This window comes from Melanotaenia boesemani, chromosome 12 (genome assembly GCF_017639745.1).
Source record: "Melanotaenia boesemani isolate fMelBoe1 chromosome 12, fMelBoe1.pri, whole genome shotgun sequence".
Lineage (NCBI taxonomy): Eukaryota > Metazoa > Chordata > Actinopteri > Atheriniformes > Melanotaeniidae > Melanotaenia > Melanotaenia boesemani.
Genome location: NC_055693.1, coordinates 2,616,395 through 2,640,374, shown reverse-complemented (window position 1 = coordinate 2,640,374; position 23,980 = coordinate 2,616,395). Strand labels below are relative to the sequence as shown.

At 43.8% G+C, this 23,980-nt stretch overlaps 3 protein-coding genes across 8 annotated transcripts in view; 1 reads left to right on the top strand and 2 right to left on the bottom strand.

Moving 5' to 3' along the window:
* Nucleotides 1-34: 34 nt before the first annotated feature.
* rpp25l (ribonuclease P/MRP 25 subunit-like) lies at nucleotides 35-11,363 on the bottom strand. Of its 5 annotated transcripts, none has more exons than XM_042001057.1 (2): nucleotides 11,344-11,363; nucleotides 35-1,173 (listed from the first exon to the last, which is right to left on the bottom strand). In XM_042001057.1, exon 2 carries the CDS (start codon nucleotides 1,171-1,173, stop codon nucleotides 514-516), a length of 660 nt encoding a protein of 219 aa, XP_041856991.1. In that variant the 5' UTR covers nucleotides 11,344-11,363; the 3' UTR covers nucleotides 35-513. The 5 variants fall into 5 exon arrangements, 4 of the variants coding, with proteins under 4 accessions (XP_041856991.1, XP_041856989.1, XP_041856990.1 ...); XM_042001055.1 differs by lacking the exon at nucleotides 11,344-11,363 and adding an exon at nucleotides 10,638-10,694; XM_042001056.1 differs by lacking the exon at nucleotides 11,344-11,363 and adding an exon at nucleotides 9,562-9,693.
* Nucleotides 10,980-19,896, top strand: si:ch211-67e16.4. Its single transcript, XM_042001050.1, has 10 exons — nucleotides 10,980-11,219; nucleotides 12,307-12,725; nucleotides 13,833-13,982; nucleotides 14,071-14,306; nucleotides 15,180-15,320; nucleotides 15,478-15,565; nucleotides 18,384-18,589; nucleotides 18,663-18,749; nucleotides 18,942-19,020; nucleotides 19,439-19,896. The coding sequence occupies exons 2-10, from the start codon at nucleotides 12,323-12,325 to the stop codon at nucleotides 19,681-19,683; spliced, it is 1,635 nt and encodes a 544-aa protein (XP_041856984.1). The 5' UTR covers nucleotides 10,980-11,219; nucleotides 12,307-12,322; the 3' UTR covers nucleotides 19,684-19,896.
* Nucleotides 19,897-20,669: 773 nt separating this feature from the next.
* fer1l6 (fer-1 like family member 6) overlaps nucleotides 20,670-23,980 on the bottom strand; it is a 39,616-nt gene continuing 36,305 nt past the window's right edge. For both annotated transcript variants that reach the window (XM_042001047.1, XM_042001048.1), the window contains exons 42-46: nucleotides 22,855-22,975; nucleotides 22,657-22,777; nucleotides 22,423-22,580; nucleotides 22,245-22,345; nucleotides 20,670-21,372 (exon numbers count right to left, since the gene is read on the bottom strand). In XM_042001047.1, the coding sequence (XP_041856981.1) occupies nucleotides 21,186-21,372; nucleotides 22,245-22,345; nucleotides 22,423-22,580; nucleotides 22,657-22,777; nucleotides 22,855-22,975 (688 nt within the window). In that variant the 3' untranslated portion in view covers nucleotides 20,670-21,185. The remainder of the gene's footprint in view (nucleotides 21,373-22,244; nucleotides 22,346-22,422; nucleotides 22,581-22,656; nucleotides 22,778-22,854; nucleotides 22,976-23,980) is intronic.

Below are 23,980 nucleotides of genomic sequence, written 5' to 3'. Positions count from 1 at the left end.
ATAAAATAAAATAAAATAATTTCTAAATCTCATCAACTCATATTTTATTCCAGTCAACAATAAACAGATGTTGAAACTGAGACATTTAACCATTTTATGCTGGAAATGTCCTGATTCACCAGTAAAAACCAAAGTTTGAAAGAAATCTTTATTCCAGCCACATCTTCTCTGTTCATGCTCAGAATGAAGCGACTGTTTCTCACATCTTACAGAAGCTGATGTACAGACTTCGGCTTCATCTCACATGTTCATGGCCGCTTGTGAGATGTAAGATGAATTTATCTTACGAGATGATGGCAAAAATAAAACAGTTTACAACAAACGGCGAGTCTTTCGGAGGGTTCAACGTAAAGCTTCAGGCATCGGAAGATGAACATGTCGATGCAGACAAAAATAAACACAAACAGCTTTTAATGAAGGTCAGTAGAAACTGAAAAAATGAACATTTGAATTCAGGCTGTTAAAGTAAAACTAAAAACGTGGAACAGAAGCAGCTGCAGGTTTCCGTCTAAATCAGCTCTGTCCTTTCACCGGTTCTCTGGACCGTCCAGTCTGACGGTGAGGTCCCTTCCCTCTGCTGCCTCCTCCTCCTCCTCGCTTCCTCCGGTGCCCAGGTTTCTGTCCTGCCAGCCCGCCGCCCTCCTCCCGGCTGGCAGTCTGAGCCCACAGGGCGTCGTAGCAGCCGGGCGCCTGGTATCCCGGCTGGCTGCAGTCCAGCGGCTCTTTGGAGAGCAGGATCCAGATGGCAGGCAGGTTCCTGCTGACGTTGAGGCTGTCGAGGCCGGCGGCGGGCTCCAGCGGCTCCCACACCTCCACCACGGTGCCGTACAGCAGCCTGGTGAGCTGGTGGAGTCCTTTCACGCGCCGCTTCACAATCTCCGCACACGTGATGGCTTTGGAGACGCCCTTCCCGCTGGCGGTGAAGACCACCTGCTTGCAGGGCGGCCGGCCCGGTGCACCCTGCTGTCCCTCCTGGTGTCCGTCCTCGGCTGTGGGCCGTCCCTCCTCCTCGGATCCCCGGGGTTTGGCCTCCATGCGGCTCAGGGCGAAGCGCAGCAGGTTGCGGATCTTGCTGCCATCTCTGACCAGGATCTCGGGTGTGTTGGCGGAGAGGCCGGTGAACGGACAGACGGACGGCTGCTCCACGGTCCGAGCTTTACTGTAGTTCTCCATCTGCACACACAAAAACCACATAATAATAATAATAATAATAATAATAATAAGAAGAAGAAGAAGAAGAAGAAGAAGAAGAAGACGAAGAAGAATAATAAGACGAAGAAGAGGAGAGTCCCGGCAGATTTAAGCAGCAAATACAACATTTACACAGTTTACACACAAATAAGAGAAGAAAAAAAACAAAAGCAAATGTTTCAGTGGTTTGAACTGGAGAACTCGGTTTGGATTTAAAGGCACTAAATGAAATCAGCTCAGGCAGTTTCCACTTGTAATGAGAGGATCTTTTTAAAATGCCACAGGCCAGACACGTCTTACTATAAAAATATACACTTTATTCTTATACAATCAAATTAAAATAAACACACATGCACTGGGTCCGCTAATAAAACAGGCTGAGGCACAAGGAAAAGACTGCACCAGGGCCGGGGCTCGCTAGACGGGTTGTGAACGGCCAGAAGTGGGACAAAACTTTCACTACTCACCCGTGTTATCACACACGCACACATCCACAACACTGCAAAAAAAAAAAGGAGGATCGTGAAGGAACACCACCACCGGGAACTTCACTACCCTGAGAGCACCCGGCGCCTGATGGGACAAGAAAAACAATTTTATAACCTCAGGCACAGAACCTTAAATAACGCAGACCAAATAAACATGAAAATCAATAAACATGCAATAAGAATAGAAGAAAATACAATAAAACAGCCGCGGAAATCTGGAAAGAAACAAGGTTAGGTGAATATCTCCTTGGCTAAGAGTCTTTCATGAATCAACACCGCTCACGCGGTGATCCGGTCAGCTGACCAACGGCGCATCAGTGCACCGCCGAGCCAGAAACAGCAGGAACGAAATGTCCATTAATAATAACAGAAAGCAAGAGCCCAAGCAGCAGCAGGCCTCCAAGGTGTGGCGACTGTACCGGCCCAGATCTGGCGCCTCTGAAAAGGCAAACAAATTAATCACAATGAAATTAATCATCAAGGATCTAAATGAGCCATCCATTATACATACCACTTATTTGGAGTCAATATACTATCCCGGAAATGAAGCAGACACAGGCTTTGCCTTATGCCTCGATATGCAGCTCTCTGCGAGAAAAAGGTGCATGAAGAAAGTAAGCGGGAGACCGTGCGGAAGGCAGACAACACATGCGACAACACATACCAGGGCAGACACTCAGCGGTGCGCCCAGGATCCGGCATCACTGTCCTCGCCGCCCAGCAGCCAACCACGCTGCGCTGACAGACTTCAGCCCCGCTGATGACACATACAAACAACATGCGGCCACGCCGGGCCGCAGCCACCACAGGAGATCGGAAGAAGGAGATCCAAGGAGCCCAATACTTCCGCTTTTAAAGCAGCCAAGGCACCACCCACTAATTACAAGGTGGTTGGCACAACTGGCACAGTGCCATATAGTGGCCAGGAGTGAGACCACCTCCGGCCACATTTACCCCCCACTTTTGTATCGTCGACCCGACGAATAAAATTAGCCTACCCTCAAACAAATAGGACTACAACCAAGTGTTAGGTGGCCAGTCTAGGTCTCACCAGTCGCCTGTCCACTCTGGTCAATAGCCCGAGGAAGATGATGGACATTTGTATGGCGACCTGCTGTGGAACGAGCCGTCCGCCGAAGAGGTAGTTCCCTTGACTGGCCAGCTTGAGATGGCGATGGAGGAAGAGGACAGTCCTGAACAGATGTATTCGGGACCTGTCTCACGTATGGATCGGGTCCGTACTGGCCAACTGAAGGTACTGGGGAAAGGATGTTACTAGAGACCCCTGGACCAGATGGCGGTGGTAAAGCAGGTGTTCCAGAAACCAAAAGGCACAAGTCATTCTCACTGCAGGGCTCATCGCCCTCCGCTGTTGGAGAAAGCGGGACAGGCAACCGCAGCAATGGAGCAGCCATTTCCGGCAAAACAACTGCCTTTAACATGTCGCGGTGCACATTTCTGACCTTGTGCAGCTCCTTCGCAGGAGCGACTGCATACACAGCTCCATCACCAGCTGGGGCTTTAACAACCTCATGAATAACAGAACTCCAGAGGTCCTGGATTTTCTGGCGCCCCCTCCCACTATGGTCCCTTATATACACTTGTTGGCCGACTGTCAAAGGTGCATTTCGCACCCGACGATCATGTCGCTCCTTTCGTTGCTCCGCAGCTGCTACCAAGCGTCCACGGGCCCCCTCAAAAGCGACACGCAGTCTGGCTTGATGCTCAGCCACCCAGTCCTGTACCCCACCCGGCACCGGATCCGCAACACGACCCATCAGGAAATCAACAGGAAGCCGAGGTTCCTGTCCAAACATAAGATAGAATGGAGACTCACCAGTACTCTGATGAGGAGTGGTGTTATAACAAAACAACACCTGAGGTAAACAAGAAGCCCAATCACGTTTCCGCGATGATGGAAGTGTGCGTAGAAGATTATGCAGAGTTCGGTTGAAGCGCTCACACTGCCCATTACCTGAAGGATGGTATGGGGTTGTACGGGACCTTGAAACCCCGTACAGGAGGCAAAGCTGGTGGATCAATGAACTCTCAAAACACCTTCCTTGGTCGGAATGAAGACGGGATGGGATCCCGAACCTGTAAAACCACTCATTTATCAAGACCTGGGCCACAGTAGAGGCTCGTTGATCTCGTGTAGGGACAGCCACTGTAAACTTAGTGAACACATCAGTCATGACCAAGACATTCTCATACCCAGTCCGAGAGGGCTCCAGTAAAGTAAAATCCATAGCTAGGATCTCGTTTGGCTGGGAAGCGAGCAAATGGCCCATAAAGCTATGGGATCCCTGCCCAGCGTCCTTAGCAACCTGGCAACGCTCACATCCCAGGACCCACTGCTTTATGTCTGAAGACATTCCTGGCCAATAGCAACGCTGCCGAACCAAATCAGCAGTACGCTCAATGCCCTGGTGACCATGCTGTTGGTGGAGCGAATGCAATGTCTCCTGCTTGAGGACTGCAGGTAAGATCAACTGGAGAATTTCTTCTCCCCCATCTGGACGAAAGACTCGGCGGAAGAGAACACCATCTTCCTCCACAAGACGGTCCCATTGGCGCAAAAGCGCAATCGAAGACTTCGAGAGTTTCTGCCTCTCAGCCCAGGTAGGTGGAACTCTCCGCCGCCAAAAGGGTAGGACCTCCTTCAGAACAGGATCTGCCTCTTGTAAGGAGCACAGATCAACAGTAGAGTGGGACGGGAGAGCAGAAACTACTGCTTGAGTAGCATTTGTCACAGGGTGTACAGACGGAGCCTGCAAAAGGCCAATGGGGACCGCTGTCCCAGGCAAGGATTCCAATACAACCTGAGAACCAGGAATGTATTGCCTTGAAAGAGCATCCGCGTTACGATTGACACGGCCTGAGCGATACTTGATATCAAAATCGAAGGCAGCCAGTTGGGCCGCCCAACGCTGCTCAGTAGCCCCAAGTTTGGCGGACTGAAGGTGGCTTAACGGGTTGTTATCGGTGTACACTGTACACTTATGCCCCAGCAGATATTCCCGAAACTTTTCTGTCATGGCCCATTTCAGCGCCAAAAACTCCAACTTCATGGAGCTGTAGTTCAACATATTACACTCCGTGGGCCGCAGCCTCCTGCTGGCGTAAGCCACCGGCCTCACACCCTGGTCTGTCTCCTGTGAAAGAACGGCCCCGAGACCATTATGGCTAGCGTCAATCTCTAAAATGAAAGGGCGTGAGAAGTCTGCATATGTTAGTACCGGTGCTGAAACCAACTTCGACTTCAAAGCCTCAAAACTCTCCTCACACTGAGGGGTCCAGGCAGCACCAAAAGCCTGCCCTGATTTGGCCCTGGCTCTGGTACCCCCCAGTTGCGCCACCAACTGATGTAACTGCCCTGCCCACTGAGCAAATCCCTCAACAAAACGCCGATAGTAGCTGGCGAAGCCCAAAAAGGAGCCTAGCTCTGAGATATGAGCAGGGCGTCGCCAATTAGCCACGGCCTCAATTTTCTTGGGGTCGGTGGACACCCCCTGGCTGGAAATGACATGCCCCAAGTAGCTCACTTCCCTTTGGAAAAATGCACACTTTTCCAGCTTTGCCTTCAGCCCTTCTGCATGGAGCCGACCAAGCACCATTTCCAGTCGCTGCAGATGTTGTTCAACAGAAGATGAATAGACGACAATGTCATCGAGATACAACAGCACAGATTCATTCTGCTGGTCTCCAAACATCCTCTGCATCAGCCGCTGGAAAGTGCTCGGGGCATTGCACAAGCCAAAGGGCATGCGATTGAACTCAAAAAGCCCAAAAGGAGTGCAGAAAGCGGTTTTGGGTCGGTCCCCCACTGAAACTGGTACCTGGTTATAGCCACTGGCCAAATCCAGTGTAGAGAACCAACAGGCCCCAAAAAGTGCATCCAAGCTCTCCTCAATGCGGGGCAGAGGGAAAGAATCCTTCCTGGTCTTGCTGTTAAGGAGACGATAATCAACACACAAGCGCAGGCTCCCGTCTTTCTTGCGGACCAGAACAATTGGGGATGCATAGGGACTACTGCTCTCTGCAATGACCTGAGATTCAAGAAGCTGGTTAATGTGGGCCTTTACGGCTTCGTAATCCGAGGGAGGGATACGCCGGTATCTCTGCCGGACTGGGACATCATCCAGCAAAGGAATGTCATGGGAAAGAAGCTTAGTGCAGCCCAGATCACCATCACGGGCTGAAAAGACATCACGGTACCGATGTAACAAAGCTTTGGCGTTAGCCTGCTCCAGCTCAGTTAATGCTGATAGGTTAAGTGACTCTATCCTATTTTGTACTGACGGAGCCGCAGTTTGTGAGGAAACTGTAGCAACTGTGGGCCCCACTTCAGTCACACCTGCTGGTAGACTGACAACTTCAGCCACCCCTAGGGTGCCAAGAAACGTCCGTGGGTAGAGAAGGGTCTCGGTGGTTCCAACGTTGACCACAGGAATATACACTGTGCCCCGGACAACCTGCACAAGACAAGGGGACGCCAACAGTCCTGCCGACAACGCCAGAATGTAATGAGAGGATCTTTTTAAAATGCCACAGGCCAGACACGTCTTACTATAAAAATATACACTTTATTCTTATACAATCAAATTAAAATAAACACACATGCACTGGGTCCGCTAATAAAACAGGCTGAGGCACAAGGAAAAGACTGCACCAGGGCCGGGGCTCGCTAGACGGGTTGTGAACGGCCAGAAGTGGGACAAAACTTTCACTACTCACCCGTGTTATCACACACGCACACATCCACAACACTGCAAAAAAAAAAAGGAGGATCGTGAAGGAACACCACCACCGGGAACTTCACTACCCTGAGAGCACCCGGCGCCTGATGGGACAAGAAAAACAATTTTATAACCTCAGGCACAGAACCTTAAATAACGCAGACCAAATAAACATGAAAATCAATAAACATGCAATAAGAATAGAAGAAAATACAATAAAACAGCCGCGGAAATCTGGAAAGAAACAAGGTTAGGTGAATATCTCCTTGGCTAAGAGTCTTTCATGAATCAACACCGCTCACGCGGTGATCCGGTCAGCTGACCAACGGCGCATCAGTGCACCGCCGAGCCAGAAACAGCAGGAACGAAATGTCCATTAATAATAACAGAAAGCAAGAGCCCAAGCAGCAGCAGGCCTCCAAGGTGTGGCGACTGTACCGGCCCAGATCTGGCGCCTCTGAAAAGGCAAACAAATTAATCTTAATGAAATTAATCATCAAGGATCTAAATGAGCCATCCATTATACATACCACTTATTTGGAGTCAATATACTATCCCGGAAATGAAGCAGACACAGGCTTTGCCTTATGCCTCGATATGCAGCTCTCTGCGAGAAAAAGGTGCATGAAGAAAGTAAGCGGGAGACCGTGCGGAAGGCAGACAACACATGCGACAACACATACCAGGGCAGACACTCAGCGGTGCGCCCAGGATCCGGCATCACTGTCCTCGCCGCCCAGCAGCCAACCACGCTGCGCTGACAGACTTCAGCCCCGCTGATGACACATACAAACAACATGCGGCCACGCCGGGCCGCAGCCACCACAGGAGATCGGAAGAAGGAGATCCAAGGAGCCCAATACTTCCGCTTTTAAAGCAGCCAAGGCACCACCCACTAATTACAAGGTGGTTGGCACAACTGGCATAGTGCCATATAGTGGCCAGGAGTGAGACCACCTCCGGCCACACACTGCAGAAGGGAAAAACGAGGATATGGGACAGGAAGCAACAGAAGTTGGAATCAGCATGTCTCTGAACAACTAAGGAACACAAGTAGGTCGGCAGTAATCTGAGTATCGCCTTATATATGAAAGTATACCAGGGATTTCTCCTTCAGAGAGAGTATAAATCCCACTGGTGGATCCACAGCTTCGAGTCTGTACTAAAAGGGAAGCCTGGCGTACAGTGTAGTGATGCAGCTACCAGTATCGGTCCGATACTATGTGGGGGTACTTCTACTCAGTATTTCGATCCTACAGAAGTCGAAGCCAATGTGAAAAAACTAGGGCTGGTAAAATGAACGTATTAGTGCAAAGAGATTAAGTTATGCAGATGATACACAACTTTATGTGTCTCTGTCACCAGGTGACTGCAGTCCAATAGACTTATTGTTTCAGTGTCTGGAGCAAATAAACACCTGGATGAGGGAGAATTTCCTACAATTAAATGAAGACAAAACTGAGATTATTCTGTTTGGTAGCAAAGAGAAGAGGGTCAGCATTGGTAAACACCTGGAGACTCGGGCTCTTAAAATCACCAACCAAGTTCGTAACCTGGGAGTGTTGCTAGACTCAGACCTGACTTTCAGCAGCCACATCAAAGCTTCACTAAGAAGTTTTTTACCAGCTCAGAAACATCAACAGAATTAAAAGTTTAGTCTCCCAGAAAGACCAAGAGAAACTCATCCATGCAGCTCATCCAGAATGCTGCTACTAGAGTTTTAACCAGGACTAAGAGATCTGAACACATCACACCAGTTTTAAAATCTTTACACTGGCTTCCAGTCAGTCACAGAATAGATTTTAAAACCCTTCTGCTTGTTTACAAATCCCAGAATGGTTTAGGCCCAGAATACATCTGTGATATGTTCAGAGAATATAAACCTAGCAGAGCTCTTAGATCCAAAGACTCTGGTCAACTAGTCCAGACCAGAGTCCAGACTAAACATGGAGAAGCAGCATTTAGCTGTTATGCTGCAAACAAGTGGAACAAACTGCCAGTGGAGATTAAACTTTCACCAAATGTAGACATTTTTAAATCCAAGTTAAAAACATTTCTTTTTTCATGCCCCATGCATGAAATCTGCATGTTAACTTTTTTTTTTTTTAACTTATCTTGCTTTTAATCATTTTAATGTAATTTATTATTTTATTGTGATTATGTGTTGATGCCTTTTACTATTTCTAAATATCTGTAATGTCTTTGTTTTATGTAAAGCACTTTGAATTGTCCTGTACATGAAATGTGCTATACAAACAAACTGCCTTTCCTAATATAAATACTGAATAACAGAGGACCTAATACAGAACCCTGTGGTACCCCTTTATAGACAGAAACAAAGCTCCGAACAGAGATCATCATATCTGAGTTCTGTAACTGAGAACATTTATGAACCAAACCACTGCGTGCTCTGAATGGAGTCTACGTTTTAAATATCATGGTCAAATTTATCAAACACTCTAGACAAATGAATAAAAAGTGATGCACAATGCTGCTTTTTGTCGAGTGCAACAATGACATCTTTTACCACCTTCACTGCAGCTGTGATGGTTTGTTTTTTGTTTTTTTTCTTTCCTGGAGCCTGATTGATATTTGCCATTAGATGGCAAAGGAATATAAAACTCCTTTCCTTGCTCACTCACAAGAGCTTCAAGGATTCTGGCCAGCACTGATAGATTAGAAAGTTATTTATAGTCCTGTTTATTAGGCCTTACTGACGCGTATTCATTCAGTCAAATATTATATTTATCTGCTGTTCATCACTTTATCTTGGTCACAAACCTCTACAAAAGCTAAACTTTAGCCCTCAAAATAACATGTTAATCATAACAAAGGATCACAATTATTAGTAATTAAATAATTTTCTTACGTCTTCTCCTGTTTAGATACCTGCAGCTGCCACTAGGTGGTGCTAAATCACTGGATTAGAAGTTTCTCATTTCATTTGATCTTAGTCTCATTTGTCCATTTTGTCCCTGCTCATCTTCATCTTCATCTTCCTCTGTGTGTGAGCCAGAGATCAACTTCCCTGTAATCTGATGGGTGTCTCAGGGAGATGATGCTTTTAAAAGGGAGCATCAGGTACTTTCCAACCCTGCAAACTGAATTCATCCGCGACACGCTGCAGATTTTACTCATGTCACCAAAACAATAAAGCCTCATTTCTATAAACTCATTTCCTCTCTCCTCCTTTTCATCATGAACTCAGCTGATGGACGGGTTGAACTGGAATACATTTTGTTGTACTTGTGTCCTGCACTTGTATAATGTCAAATAAAGAATCTTGAATCTTGGTGAGGTGATGCAAACAAAGGAACTGGGGATGCATAAACTGGGAATAAGGAAAGAGCTCTGTGTAAATTTAAATTTTATACAGATATTTTCCTCAAAAAAAAAAAAACTAGCAATTAAATTACTGGTTGCCTTATTATTGTCAGTGGATAAAATATTCCTAAATAAGATTTGCAAAAGAAATTTGAACAAGTTCAACTTTATGTTACTGAAATTTTAGGTAACGCATGGAAAGGAAGAGCAATGGGATTACTTTCACTTTGCTTCTCACTCTTAATTAGGTTGATTCTTACTTTGATGACATAGCCTACTGATTTAAAAAAAACTATTGTTGATTTAACAATTAAATAAATACTGCTGTTTGCAGCCTCATGGTACCTGAGTAACATGGTTTCTTTTGTCATAGCCTAATATAGCTGATGTTGAATTTAATTTGTGTAAAATCAAGTCATAAACCTGCTCTTTTAGACCCCTGGAAGTTTTCCCAGGAGTTGATCCATCCCTAAAGTTAAACAACAACCTTTTGGATCACACAGGCAGAAAAGGACATGCATAACAATATCCAAACAACAGCACATCATCAGCAAATTTCCATTTAACTTTAGATACCTGACATTTGCATCTTATCTACTCGGCATTTATTAGCTATGAAGCTATAAAACAGACTGTATAAAAATCAACAATATTTGATCTGAATGTTTGTTGCCGTTACTGAGCTCATGATTATATTTTTGCCATGACTAACATCTTCCAGTTGATGATTACCTGACAGGGAGTCGCGTTAATGAACGCAGCTAATCTAAGCTAAGAATAAGCTAAGCTAACCGCGTAAACTCGGAAAACGTCTTGAGAGCAAAATCTCATCGGTCATAATTAATCATGCAATTATTCTCTTTACAATGCACAAAAAGTATGCGTGTTTTCGTACCTTTTTCCGGCTAATAAACTATCCACATGTTTACTTCGGCTGTAACGCTTTCCGCTGCCGTATGACGGTACTGACTGCCGTAAAATCACGTGCTGTTCTGTAGTTCTTTGGGGGGCTAGTCACACCAATGTTTTTGTTAATAAATCCTTTAAAAAAGTAGCTCCATAGGCTCAGGTAACATAAACTATAACAGTTAGATACCGACAATACAGTACTGATTCGGTGTGATTAAATAACAATTAAATAATTTAGCACTACGCTGTATTAACTGTGTCATTATTCTTCCGGAGCGGTAGGGGGCGGAAGCGCATCCTGAACGCGTATTGCCTTGTGAGACAGAAGAATAAAGGACCTCGGATAAACTTCAGTTGTAACTCTAAAGCAAACCATAGCTGAAAATGTACTTTAGACTTTGTTTAAAATGGCATTGGTAACTTCTCTTCAGTTCTAAGTTGGGCTTTGTAAACTAGAAGTTCTTTGTCTTAACGGTGAAACTGGTGTTAGAGTTTAATTTTAATCGGTAGTTATTTCGTTGGGTAATTCGCAGCTAATGCTAACAGGCTAATAACAATAGCGGCCACGGTGAGTAATGCGTTCTAGTACCTTCTGTATTCTTTCTCTAATGTCCACCAATTAGCTGATTCCTGTTATCACTTCCAGTAACAAGCAGAAGGATAGAAAAATGCTGCTAAAGCTGTTAGCTAACCTGACTCAGTACATCTGGTTTTAACGTTGTCCCACCTGATTAGAACTGATTTGTTGTCGTCATTGGTGTGGCTATGTCTTCACGACGCTTTGAATATTACAACAAAATGGGGCTGCTTTGAAGAGAAATATAAACATATTCACAGTTTATCTATCTATCTATCTATCTATCTATCTATCTATCTATCTATCTATCTATCTATCTATCTATCTATCTATCTATCTCTTCCTTTCTTCCTTCCACTTTTCTGGCAGCTCAGTTTATTCTGCCGTTATGGAATCTTAAACATGTTAAAATTTATTTTACAAAGTAATAATATTAATTTAATTACATCTCTTTCACCTACATTTTCATGCTATGAAACAGTGGGTCGTTTAATACATTTCTTAATTATAAAGTTAAAAATGTATGATCATCATATGCATTATAAACGGCAAGTAGACCTTAACTTTACACAACAAAACCTTTTCTGTTTGCAGTCCTCTCGTTTTAATTTCAGCCACAGTGTTGCTGTAGTGGTTTGCGCACACTCTTTTCTTCCTAGGAAGTGAATTTAGTCTGCCGGATGACCATCTGAAAGATAAGAACCAGTCTTTCAACCTCTCATTTCTGAGTGGAGCTTAGTGGTCTGAACGTCAGTAACATGACTAGCATCAGTACCAGGAAGTCATTGCTTTAAGGCTTTGGAAAATAATGAGTAATAGATGCAAAGTTCTCTAAAACCATAACACTGAGATATTGAATATCCTAACCTCCTTACATAATGATTTTATATATATATATATATATATATATATATATATATATATATATAGAGAGAGAGAGAGAGAGAGATTTTTATATATCTGTCTATCTATATATATATATATACATACATACACACACACACACACACACACACACACACACTTTAGATTAGAGGGTTTTTGGCTTGATGGACATGAACCAAATTTGTTGTTACAGGTAAATCTTTCCCATCATGGATGTGAGCATCGCTGTGTCACTGATCCGGGGCCAGATGGGGACCGTGGTGGAGCGAGCAGTGAACGTTGCCGTGGAGACGGTGCTGGCTGAGATGCTCAAAGTGGTCGGCGTCAAATTTGAGGAGTTAAAAGTTCAGGTGGTGCTGATGAAGAAGGAGATGGCTGCACTGCAGAGGGAAAAGGCCCTGAAGGAGAAGGAGAACGACAACATCCGGGCCAAGCTGCGCTACACCGAGCTGAAGCTCAAATACTACCGGCAGGGCGTGGAGGAGGAGCTGCAGCAGAGGACCTCCACCTCCGCTCTAGTCCGCATCCACCCGCCCACCTTCAGTCGTGTGCAGACACCATCGTGTTCAGCTCATAGGAGCGCCGAGGGGGCACTGATGAGGACCAATCAAGGTAATAAAGTCCGTCAGAGAGCTGCAGTTAGTCCAGAATGCTCCTGGAACTCCAGTCCTCAAGAAAGTGGGTAATAGTAGAACTCCAGTCCTCAGATCTTTACCCTGGTTTCTAAATCCTGCTGTTAGTTTACAAAGCACTGAATGGTTTAGGAAAAAATCTATTCAGGATCTTCTGGTACGTTATGAACCGACCAGATCCCTCAGGGTCAAATCTACTTCCTGTTCCAAGAGTCAGAACTAGACATGGAGAGGCAGCGTTCAGTTTCTGGAACAAACACCCAGAAAACTGCAGAGCTGACGAAACTCAGCTTTAAATCAGGATTAAAACTTTTCTATTTGCTGCCTTTTACCAGAACAGCTGTTAAAGATTTCTTGCATTTCATCTTATTTTATTTTAGCTTTTTCTGTCTTTATTTAAATTCTTTTATTTCTTTTTAAAGTTTGTTTTTAATGTATTCTTTAATGCTTCCTCTCCATGCCGCTGCAATGTTTTATGTAAAGCAGTTTAAATAAACCTGCCTTGCCTCAACCCGTCAAGGCCCGACCAATGAAAAAATGGTAAGAAAAGTCCAATTTTTTTAATATGAGGTCTTTATTTGGTCCTTTAACAAAATGAAACAAAAAAATTACTTTTTTGGGGGGGGATCTACCATTTATTACTATGTGGTATATTAAAAATATGTGGTTTTCTGCTTCTGGGTATCTATTAAGGCAGAGGTCCCCAACCCTGGTCCTCAAGGCCCACTATCCTGCAGGTCTTAGATGTCTCCCTGCTTCAACACACCTGATTTAAATAAGTGGCTTGTTAGCAGACTTGTGCAGAGCTTGTCATATGCCATTAATTTGAATCAGGTGTGTTGCAGCAGGGAGACATCTAAGACCTGCAGGATAGTGGGCCTTGAGGACCTGGGTTGGGGACCTCTGTATTAAGGGACAGAAGACGAGTATCAGATTGTGTTCAACAGGATTTTGAGCAAAGTTTTTACCATAAATTGAAGCAAAATGTCTCAGAAACTATGTAAGAAAAATGTCACGTCATGCTCTTATGGGTTAAGGCTGCTCTGTCCTTCCCTTCATCAAGTCTCACTGCTTCCTGTGTTTGTAGTCCCAGAATGCACCTCTTCCCAGAGCGAGAGCAGGCCGGCCGTCAGAGCCCGCTGTTCTCCGGACGTGGCCGGCTCAGACTCGTCTGATCTGCTGCTGCCTGTCACGCTGAACATGAACGCATCTGCAGAATGTCTGGACAGCAGCTCAGGTGTGTGTGTGTGTGTGTGTGTGTTTATTGTATTTTCATTTGAATTTCTACTCCTCCATCCCACACTGAACCCTCGTCTTCTGTCCAGTGTTGTTCTGTCCGTCAGAACCCGACCCGGCTCAGAGGAGAGGTGTCGAGCGGGAGGACGAATGTGAGTGGACCGTCACCGTGCTTCCTCATGAAGATGACCTGGACGCTGCCGCGGCTCCGCCTCCAGGTCCAGCCCAAACTGTGGCAGCAGGACAGCAGTCCACGCCCGCCTCGCTGTCGCCAGATGTCTCTGCTCTGGCTGACAGCTCCATGCTGCCCTCTTCTGCTGCACAGGTGAACCTGATCAGCTGTTTCTGTTGGTGTTCACCTACGAGTCAAAGATCTGGGCTGTAGTTAACACCCAGCAGTCACATGTTCCTCTCTTATATGTTTCTACTGTTGCTGTTTGACTTGAACCAGAAGTTCAGAATTGCAGATTGCAGTGCAGAAAAATCCCCTGTATGAGCATGAAGTAAAAAACGGTCCATGTTAAAACTATTTATCATCATCCCCTCTAAGAAAACAAAGACAATGTTTAGGCTTAAATTAAAAAAAAATATTCCTCAATGGCACTGAGGACAGCTAGAAAGATGCGATGATCTTTGCATTTTGATATATCTAAAAATATAGAGTGATAATTAGAATCATCTTGTACAGTTTCAGTGTTTCTTTTTCCTACAATATACATCATATTTAGTTGTATCGTAATTACTGACAACATAAACTATATTTGGGGAGTTTCTGAGACTCCCTCTAGTGGCAGAAACCTGCTATAACGTGTAGAAGTTGGTTAGTAACTCCAGAGTTGTTGAAAAATGATGCTTTTCTTTATATGTTGTCCAGCACAGTGAAAGTAAGCAAAATGCTTTTTATTAGAGAAAATATCCCAAACTTATATTTTATCTGATTAAAGTAAATAAATACTTCATTATTTTAATGTCATCATTAAGCTGCAGAACCAGCTGAATTCAAACATTTTAAAGTCCCTTCTGATTCATAACTAGTTCTACTAATAACAAGAAAATGAAGGGACAAAATTAAATAGAGAAAATTAGATTAATGAAACAATATAAACAAATCTTCTACAATAACATCAGGTTCTGTCTCATATTTTATCAGCTTATCAGACATTAACGTTGTGACCACCTCAGTTCTGATTGCCTGCAGGTGAAGCAGGAGGTCCAGCCTCAGCAGGAGCAAGAAGAGGAGATGATCTGCATCAAAGAGGAGCCAGAGGAGGAGCAGGAGGTGATGACCACCCTGCTCCTTGACTACCAGGTTCAGCAAGACCATCCTCCAAAGTCAGAGGTGAGGTCTGATGTTGCCCTTAATTCTCTAAATCTGTTATCCCAGCTGTGAAACACGGTGGTGGTGGTATCATGCTGCATGGTTGTCTGTCTATGAAGAAAATCCAGAGACACCACAGACTGCTGAGCATCATTAACGCCATCATCTGTTCCTCCAGACTCAAAGGTCGGGGATGGGGTGGTCCAGACCTCCAGCGAGCCAGATGAACCCCGGTGCAGCCGTCAGCTCAGCAGGCCCGGGCACGTGTGAGTAGATGTGTGTGTGCAGGTGACGCGCGAGCCGGGAAAGCTAAAGACAAACATTCATTCTGTCTGCAGCCATGATGAGTCGCTCATCCCTTCAGCAGGCCTAATAAATAATGCAGGACATGGAGATCGTACGAATGAGCTCTTTTTAAAAACCCAAGCTCAACATTTCCAGATTTGATCCAGTTTAAAGCAGCACAGATCATATTCAGAGCCAGAAATAATTCCATTCTATTCTATTCCATTCTATTCTATTCTACAGTCCCTGACAAAAGTCTTGTCGCTTATCCATTTTGTAGAAACAAAAGCTCATAACCTGACTTTAAATTCATCGATTGGTTTTAGAAATGTCTCATATGAAAGCTAAAACCCTCCCAAATTATGCTCAATATACTAAAATAAATTTGCTTCACTGAAGAAAGATTGATCATTTAATGAACACAGAAAGGTCAGATTTTGGCAAGACAAAAGTCTTGTCACCTTGTCATATGATGCACCCAATCCTAGATTACAGCCTCACCTGTGATCAGTTACTGATCAATCACTTAGTGGGTGTGTATAAAAAGAACCCCAGCACACCAGACCTTCACATCAACTGCAACTTGACCTCTGACAACATGCCTAAGATCCACCCTGAGACCAAAGTGTTAATTATCAAGAGGCTGAAGACCAGATCCACTGCTGAGGTGGCTGACACCTTCAATGTGTCTCAGCGTCAAGTACAAAGAATAAGAAAAAGATATGAAAAGACTGGAGATGTTTTTGACAAGCCCAGGTCCGGCAGACCCCGCAAGACAACTGCTCGGGAGGACCGTTTGTTGCTTCGAAAATCCAAGGCCAGCCCCTTTTCCACTGCAGCAGAGCTCCACCAGGCCTGGTCACCTCAAGTTCCTGTGTCAACCAGAACAGTTTGTAGAATCCTGTCTCGAAATGGCCTCCATGGTCGAATCAGTGCACAGAAACCAGCTCTAAACAAAAGGCAATTAAAAAACCGTGTGGCATTTGCCAAGGCCCACAGCCTGCTAAAAGGATGGACACTGGAAAAGTGGCAGAAGGTGGATTTCTCAGATGAATCCTCGGTTGAATTACATCACAGCCGCCGCAAATATTGCAGGAGACCTACTGGAGCCCGCATGGATCCAAGATTCACCCAGAAAACAGTTAAGTTTGGTGGCGGAAAAATCATGGTCTGGGGTTACATCCAGTATGGGGGTGTGCGAGACATTTGCAGGGTGGAAGGCAATATCAATAGCCTAAAATATCAAGAAGTATTAGCTACCTCTTACATTCCCAACCATAAACGGGGTCAAATTTTGCAGCAGGATGGTGCTCCATCACATACTTCTATCTCTACATCAAAGTTCCTCAAGGCGAAGAAGATCAAGGTGCTCCAGGACTGGCCAGCCCAGTCACCAGACATGAACATCATTGAGCATGTCTGGGGTAGAATGAAAGAGGAAGCATGGAAGGCAAAACCAAAGAATCTTGATGAACTATGGGAGGCATGTAAGACTGCTTTTTTTGCTATTCCTGATGACTTCATCAACAAATTGTATGAATCATTGTCGAACCGCATGGATGCAGTCCTTCAAGCTCATGGAAGTCATACAAGATACTGAATATCTATCTCACAGCACTACTACTTAATTCACTGATGTTATGCAACATATTTTTGTATTTGAAGTAAATTATTTGTTCAATTTTCTGTAGGCGACAAGACTTTTGTCTTGCCAAAATCTGACCTTTCTGTGTTCATTAAATGATCAATCTTTCTTCAGTGAAGCAAATTTATTTTAGTATATTGAGCATAATTTGGGAGGGTTTTAGCTTTCATATGAGACATTTCTAAAACCAATCGATGAATTTAAAGTCAGGTTATAAGCTTTTGTTTCTACAAAATGGATAAGCGACAAGACTTTTGTCAGGGACTGTACAGTCATTTAGCAGACACTTTTATCCAAAGCGACTTGCATCTGAGAGGAAGAACAACACAAGCATGAATTCAAACAAGATGGACGTCGTCATTAAGTGGTAGTCAGACTGCTGGAGTCCAGTTGGACCAGGTGCTGTCATGTAGGGCTATAAGCAGTCCTTTTTTTCGTTTTGTTTTTTGTAAGTCATTTTGTTTAGATATGAGATCACGATTTCATCACACAACATCATCTTGTAAGTGCAGCAGCTTCTTCAGTACTTGGTTGAGCCAAAGAGCTGGACAAATCTTTTGATCACATCTTCTTAGGGGCCCACCAAGAGGGTTTGAACATAGGACCCAGAATTTTGTGCTACACCCCTGACCCCTTCCCTGCTTCTTGGAGATGTTTCTGCTCTTTAATACGCCTGGTTGGAACGAATGGCTCATTAACAGGCTGCAAAGAGCTTGAAGAGAAGATCCATTAATCTGAATCAGGTGTGCTGGAGTAGGAAAATACTGGTACCCAGAGATCCACAGCCTGGATCCAGGCATTTTTAAGGGATTCTTTGGGAAGTTTAGGATCATTTTGCCATTATAGTACTAGTATGAGCATAATTGGCTGGCGGACCCTGCGCTGTCTGAGTGCTTCTAGTTTGAATGTGATGAATTGTGATTAATCCCAGCTTTCCAGCACTAGTTTTATTCTTTCCTCTGCACATGGCTGTAATGTTTTAATGATTTCTGTAAAGCGCTTCGTCTTGTACGTAAGATGTACCTTCCTTGTGCTGCCATGATCTGCCATGTCTGATCCGAGGGTGGATGGAAAGGTTTTCCAAGAACCAAATGATTTATTGACGCCTTTCTCTTTGTGTGTTGGTGGAGCTGAGACTCTGTTTGTCCTCTCAGATGGACCAGCACAGTTTTCCGCCTCCCTGGCCGCCACCTCCGTCGCACCACTCAGCGTCCCGCCCCGCCAGGTGGTTCGGCCGTGGCCAAAAGACCTCAGCCTGTATGAGGAATACAAACTGCGGAGGAACGAGCTCCGACGGCGAAACCTGAACCGGCGGCGGGAGCTGGAGAAAACGCTGCCTCAGCCCCTGCTGGCGGATCTGGTGAATGTCAGAAGCATAAAACATGCTGCGGCATGAAGTGCGCCATGTTCTGATGAAGGTTGTTGTGTTGAAGGTGCGTGAGCGTCGAGAGAAGACCCGGCTGAGGGTGGCCAGGTGGAGGGCAAAGAGGAAACTCCAGGCCTGTCTAAACCAGGCTCAGGTCAGTGATGGCTGTGGCTATAACCTGGACACCAACACGTCTGTTAGCATACTTCAGGTTTGCTGCAGGGTTCACATCTAAATAATTAAGCTGTTCCTGACTGAATCTTCACTTTCATAGAAGAAACGTCCTGATTCGGTGCAGCTGTTTTTATACTGAATCATTTTACTTTCTCATCATGTTCATATCCAGGCTCATGGAGGTGCTGCAGGTCTTTCTCAGACTGGTTTTCCTCCCAGCAGTCAGCAGCAGCAGATCGCAGCACCTTGTGGTAAGATGACACCTTTAATCGCTTATAATGTGTTTGTTTCATCTCCTTGGATCGTATCGACTTCAGATAGATTCAGTCCAATCTGTTGGTTTCTGCTTGTGCAAGTTATCCCACTTAAAAAGATGTAATGTTCATTATAGGTACTTTTCAACTGGGAGAGACAGAATGTGAAAAGAATCCAGGAATCACTTTGTATGATTTTTACATTGAATGATTATATAAAAATAATAAATTGCCCCTCTGGGACGAATAAAGTTTAATTGAATGAAATTTAGGTTGAAGTGGAGACTGTCTCTAGTGGCCATCATTGGTATTACACCTTCAGCTGCCGCGTCTGATCAGTCAGATAAATGGATTAATACTGATGAGACGTGTGAGGATGTTTCCACGACGACGACATGTCTCTCCTGTGTTCCAGCTTCCAGCAACCAGCAGAGACACCCAGCAGCTCCTCGGACCAGCAGCTTCCTCAGCAACATGTCGGTGAACACTGTTTCTGCTGCCCTGCCCCTTAATCCTTCATCTTCCTCCTCCTCCCTGCTACTGCGAGGCCCCAGCATGGCTCCACATGAGCACACGGTGACATCTTCATCCTCCTCCTATCGTCCGGTGGGCCCGTCACAGCACAGCATCTCTCTGACGGACTCAGATTTACTACAATGACCTGCAGAGCCTGAAGTCGCCCCCGCTTCAATGAGCCCCGTCGTCTTCATCAGGTCCAAGTAGAGCACCACATCTGGATCAGTTTACCGTCATGCATCAGGTTTCAGAAGATTCAGAATGTTACTCGGTATGTTTCAGTTAAAAACTTGTGTACAAATCCAGTTCCAAAACAACTGGGACACTGACATGTAAGTAAAAACAGAAGCAATCATTTCCAAATCTCATCAGGTCATCTTTTATCCCCAGTAGAAGATAAACAACATGTCAGATGGTGAAACTGAGACATTTTACTGCTGCGAGTCGGTTGAGGAAAAACACGTCTTGATCGCACTTCGTTTTATTGACCACTAGACGTCCGACTCGAGCATCGTCTCACTGGCCACGTTTACATGAGTTTTAATTCCCCTTTAATTCAGAATAAAAATGAAACCCTCTTTAAAATGACCTTTAAACACCTGAATCCAAATTAAACTTAAATCTAAAGTGAGTTTCTGGTTTATTCTGATTTTAAATCCATCACGTAAACGTTCTTTCCGCTTTGAATGAATTCCGCTCGTTCTGAGCATGATCCTTCCCTTGTCCTGTCGCCATGACGATACGGTACTCTGCCTCCCTTCTCCTCCTCAGCTGACCAACATGAAGGAGGATGCTGGTGTTGAGCTGCTGCTTCACAACTAGAATCACAATCCAAGCAGAAATGGTTCTTATGATGTATACGAAACGAAAAGGAGCAGGAAGTCAGATTCACTATCAGCTCATTGTTTCATCACATGGTGAAACGTCTGTTTCATCCTCTGACATGTTTTATTAACTTTTTAATAAACCATTAATTGTATTTATATCCAGCATTATTTCCTGTACGTGTCTAGTGTGGATGTATTTGTCTCAATATTTAAATCTTAACGTGCTCGTGTCTGATGTTTGGTTTTTAAGTGTAATTGCTGCACTTTGATGTTAAAATGTCTGCAGTACAAACAGGTCACACACAACGCTGATATTCTGTTTAATTATAATAAATGCAGCGAAAAACCCATTTTTATTCTCACAAAACTCTTTTCAGGATGGTGTGTGATTATTCAAGATCCCAGATTTCAGTGTCGCCTTTCGGTCTGCTAACGAACTGTTTGGGATGAAGCACGGCAGGATGCACGATGCTTGACGCCGCACTGCGAGGGCTCTGACGTCTGAAACCACAGCGACATTCACCAGGAGTTCAGTCTAGTTGTGCTTTGGATGTTGGAGCGTTTGCATGTGAATGCTGCACATGGAGCAGACGTTTATCTAATATTCCAAACAAACATGACATTAACATATCCTTCTAGTGTTTAATCCATTTCTAACATATTGGCACACAAATTAAATAAAAAGGAGGTGAATTGAGCACAAATTTTCCCATAAAGTAACTAAATCATCGATTTTACTGCCATCATCCCTCCTCTTCATCCTGTTGGCCCTGTACTGTCCCCAGTGCAGGGCCTTAAAAAGAGAACTGGAGAAGAGTGTTAGCGTTTTCCGCTAACAATCTTCTGGGAGATGGCTCCTGGCAGAGTGTAGAAGAGCAGGGCGAGGAAGAGCGCGGTGATGAGCAGGAGGAGGGCGATGATGATGTACTTCTTATAGCTTCGCCAAACCAGGTGGAAGAAACACTTGAATGGATTCACGAACCAGGAGAAAGACGTGTCGGGACGGCTGGAAGACAGGAAAAGGATATGAGGAAGGGATTTATTTCAAAACTTCTAAGATACAAAAAATAACATTTTTCAACCGAGTTTGTAGTACAAACACCGTCGTACATATGTATGTACACAGACACATGCATATGTACATACACACATTAATATACACACACATGTGTGGCTCTTTTTACAGTGGTGTGAAAAAGTATTTGCCCCCTTCCTGATTTTTTTTTTTTTTTGCATGTTTGTAGCACTTAAAAGTTTCAGATCATTAAATAAATTTAAATATTAATCAAAGACAACACAAGTAAACTCAAAATGTTTTTAAATTAAGATTTTTAATATTAAGGGAGGAAATAAAACCCAAACCTTGATGGCCCTGTGTGAACAAGCGATTGCCCCCTACACCTAACACCTGGGTGGGCCGGCCTTAGCAGCAACACCTGCAGTCAAGTGTTTGCGGTGAGTCTTTTACGAAGCTGTGGAGCAGTTTTTCCCCACTCATCGTTGCAGAACTGTAATTCAGCCACGTTGGAGGGGTTTCGAGGATGAACTGCCTTTTTAAGGTCATGCCACAGCATCTCGGTAGGATTCAGGACTTCAGGACTAGGCCTCTCCAAAGTTTTACCCCAAGCCGTCAGAATGCTACATGCTCTGCTGGTATGTGTATTTATACTCACTACAGACTTGTGTTTGTTAAGGACTCTTTGTTTCATTTCTCCATCACTTTAACTTCCTTTATGTTTACGTCCGTTTACTTGAGTGACTGTAAATGTTGCACCTTAATTTTGTTGTACAATGCTGCGTTACCACTACGACAGAAACAGAATCCTCTTCTGATTCTGGTATCAGCTCTTTTGGCTTTATTTTTGTGCTTGGGCTTACTTTGGTTTAGGCAGCGGTTCCGGCTCCTTCCGGGCTCGGCCAACCGGATTCTTCTCAGTTTCTTCGGCTGAAACTAGATGGAACTCTGCTTCCACTTTGCCCTGAAGATTTAACAACAGTTTTTTTATCTGTGTGTAACGTGTTGATTCCTGCAGTGTGTACATGTTGGTGTGTGTACCGTTAGCTCTCCAGATTTGCTGAAAGGCCACCAGCCTCGTGCTCTCTTCTGCTGGAAGATAGAGATTCTGTCCAAACTTTCGGTTATCATGTCCACCTTACAGGACTTGGCTGTTTTGGCTCCACGGGGGAATCCATGGAGGTCCAACTCTAACGTTCCTGCACCCACAGACAGACACATGATATGATATAAAACCCACACACACACATGTGGCAAAGTGATGATAACACCCACCTAGAAAGTCATCTGAGGAGAGCGTCTCAAAGTCCCAGACCTGCAGGATGAGGATGGCGGGAAGCTTCTGCTCCGTCTTATCCAGGGAGAAGATATTCTCTCTCTTCTTCACCACTATAACCTGGAGAGGAAGACGTAACGACTTCATCACAGCGTATTTCTGCCCAGCAGCGGTTAGGATTGTGTGGTTCATTTTACCTTCTCAGCAGGAAGATAGCTGAAGGGGAACACGAAGCGCCAGTTGAAGTTCCCTTCTCCAGTCAGGGAGTTGTAGTGGACGTCCGTCTCCTGTCGGTCATCTTCTAACCCTTTCAGCCAACTTCAGAAGAAGTGAGAACATCAGAAACTGAACAGAGATAATTTCCCCTCAATGAGACGTGTGTCAAGACATCTGCTTCTTGTTTCAGTTAGTATAGTATATGTTCACTTATACTAACATATAAATACAACTAAAATATATATGTGTGTGTATATATATATATATATATACACACATACACTACACATACACACATACACTACACATACATACATGTACATACGTACATACATACATATGTACACACATACATATACATACATGTACATACATAGATATATACACATACATACATGCACATACATAGATATATACACATACATACATAAATTCATACATACATAGCTACATACATACATACATAGATATATACACATACATACGTTTACAAACATACATACATAGCTACATACATACATACATGCACATGCATACATACATATACATACATACATACATGTACATACATACATACATACATACATATATATAGCATATATATGTGTGTGTGTGTATATGTCACATACATATCTGTATAAATACATGTGATACATATACACACACATACACATATAGACACACATGTACATACATATACACAAACATTTATGACCATACATGCATGAATACATGCACGTACGTAAATAGATATATACACATACATACATACATACATACATGTACATACATACATACAAACAAACATACATACATGACCATACATAGATATGTACACATACATACATACATTTATATAGACATACATTCAAGTATATATGTATATATATGTATATATATGTACATATATATATACATACATACATACATTTATATAGACATACATTCATGTATATATGTATATATATATGTATATATGTATATATATATATATATATATACATACATACATACATGTACATACATAGATATATACACATACATATATACATACATACATATATATAGTACACACATTCGTACATGTACACACAGATATATATACAC

Excerpts from the sequence above, each read along its gene's own strand:
- rpp25l (XM_042001057.1), bottom strand. The coding sequence starts at position 1,173 with ATGGAGAACTACAGTAAAGCTCGGACCGTGGAGCAGCCGTCCGTCTGT.
- si:ch211-67e16.4 (XM_042001050.1), top strand. The coding sequence starts at position 12,323 with ATGGATGTGAGCATCGCTGTGTCACTGATCCGGGGCCAGATGGGGACC. Across the intron at positions 15,321-15,477 it reads ACCATCCTCCAAAGTCAGAG|ACTCAAAGGTCGGGGATGGG; the intron begins GTGAGGTCTGAT and ends CTGTTCCTCCAG. Across the intron at positions 19,021-19,438 it reads GCAGATCGCAGCACCTTGTG|CTTCCAGCAACCAGCAGAGA; the intron begins GTAAGATGACAC and ends CCTGTGTTCCAG.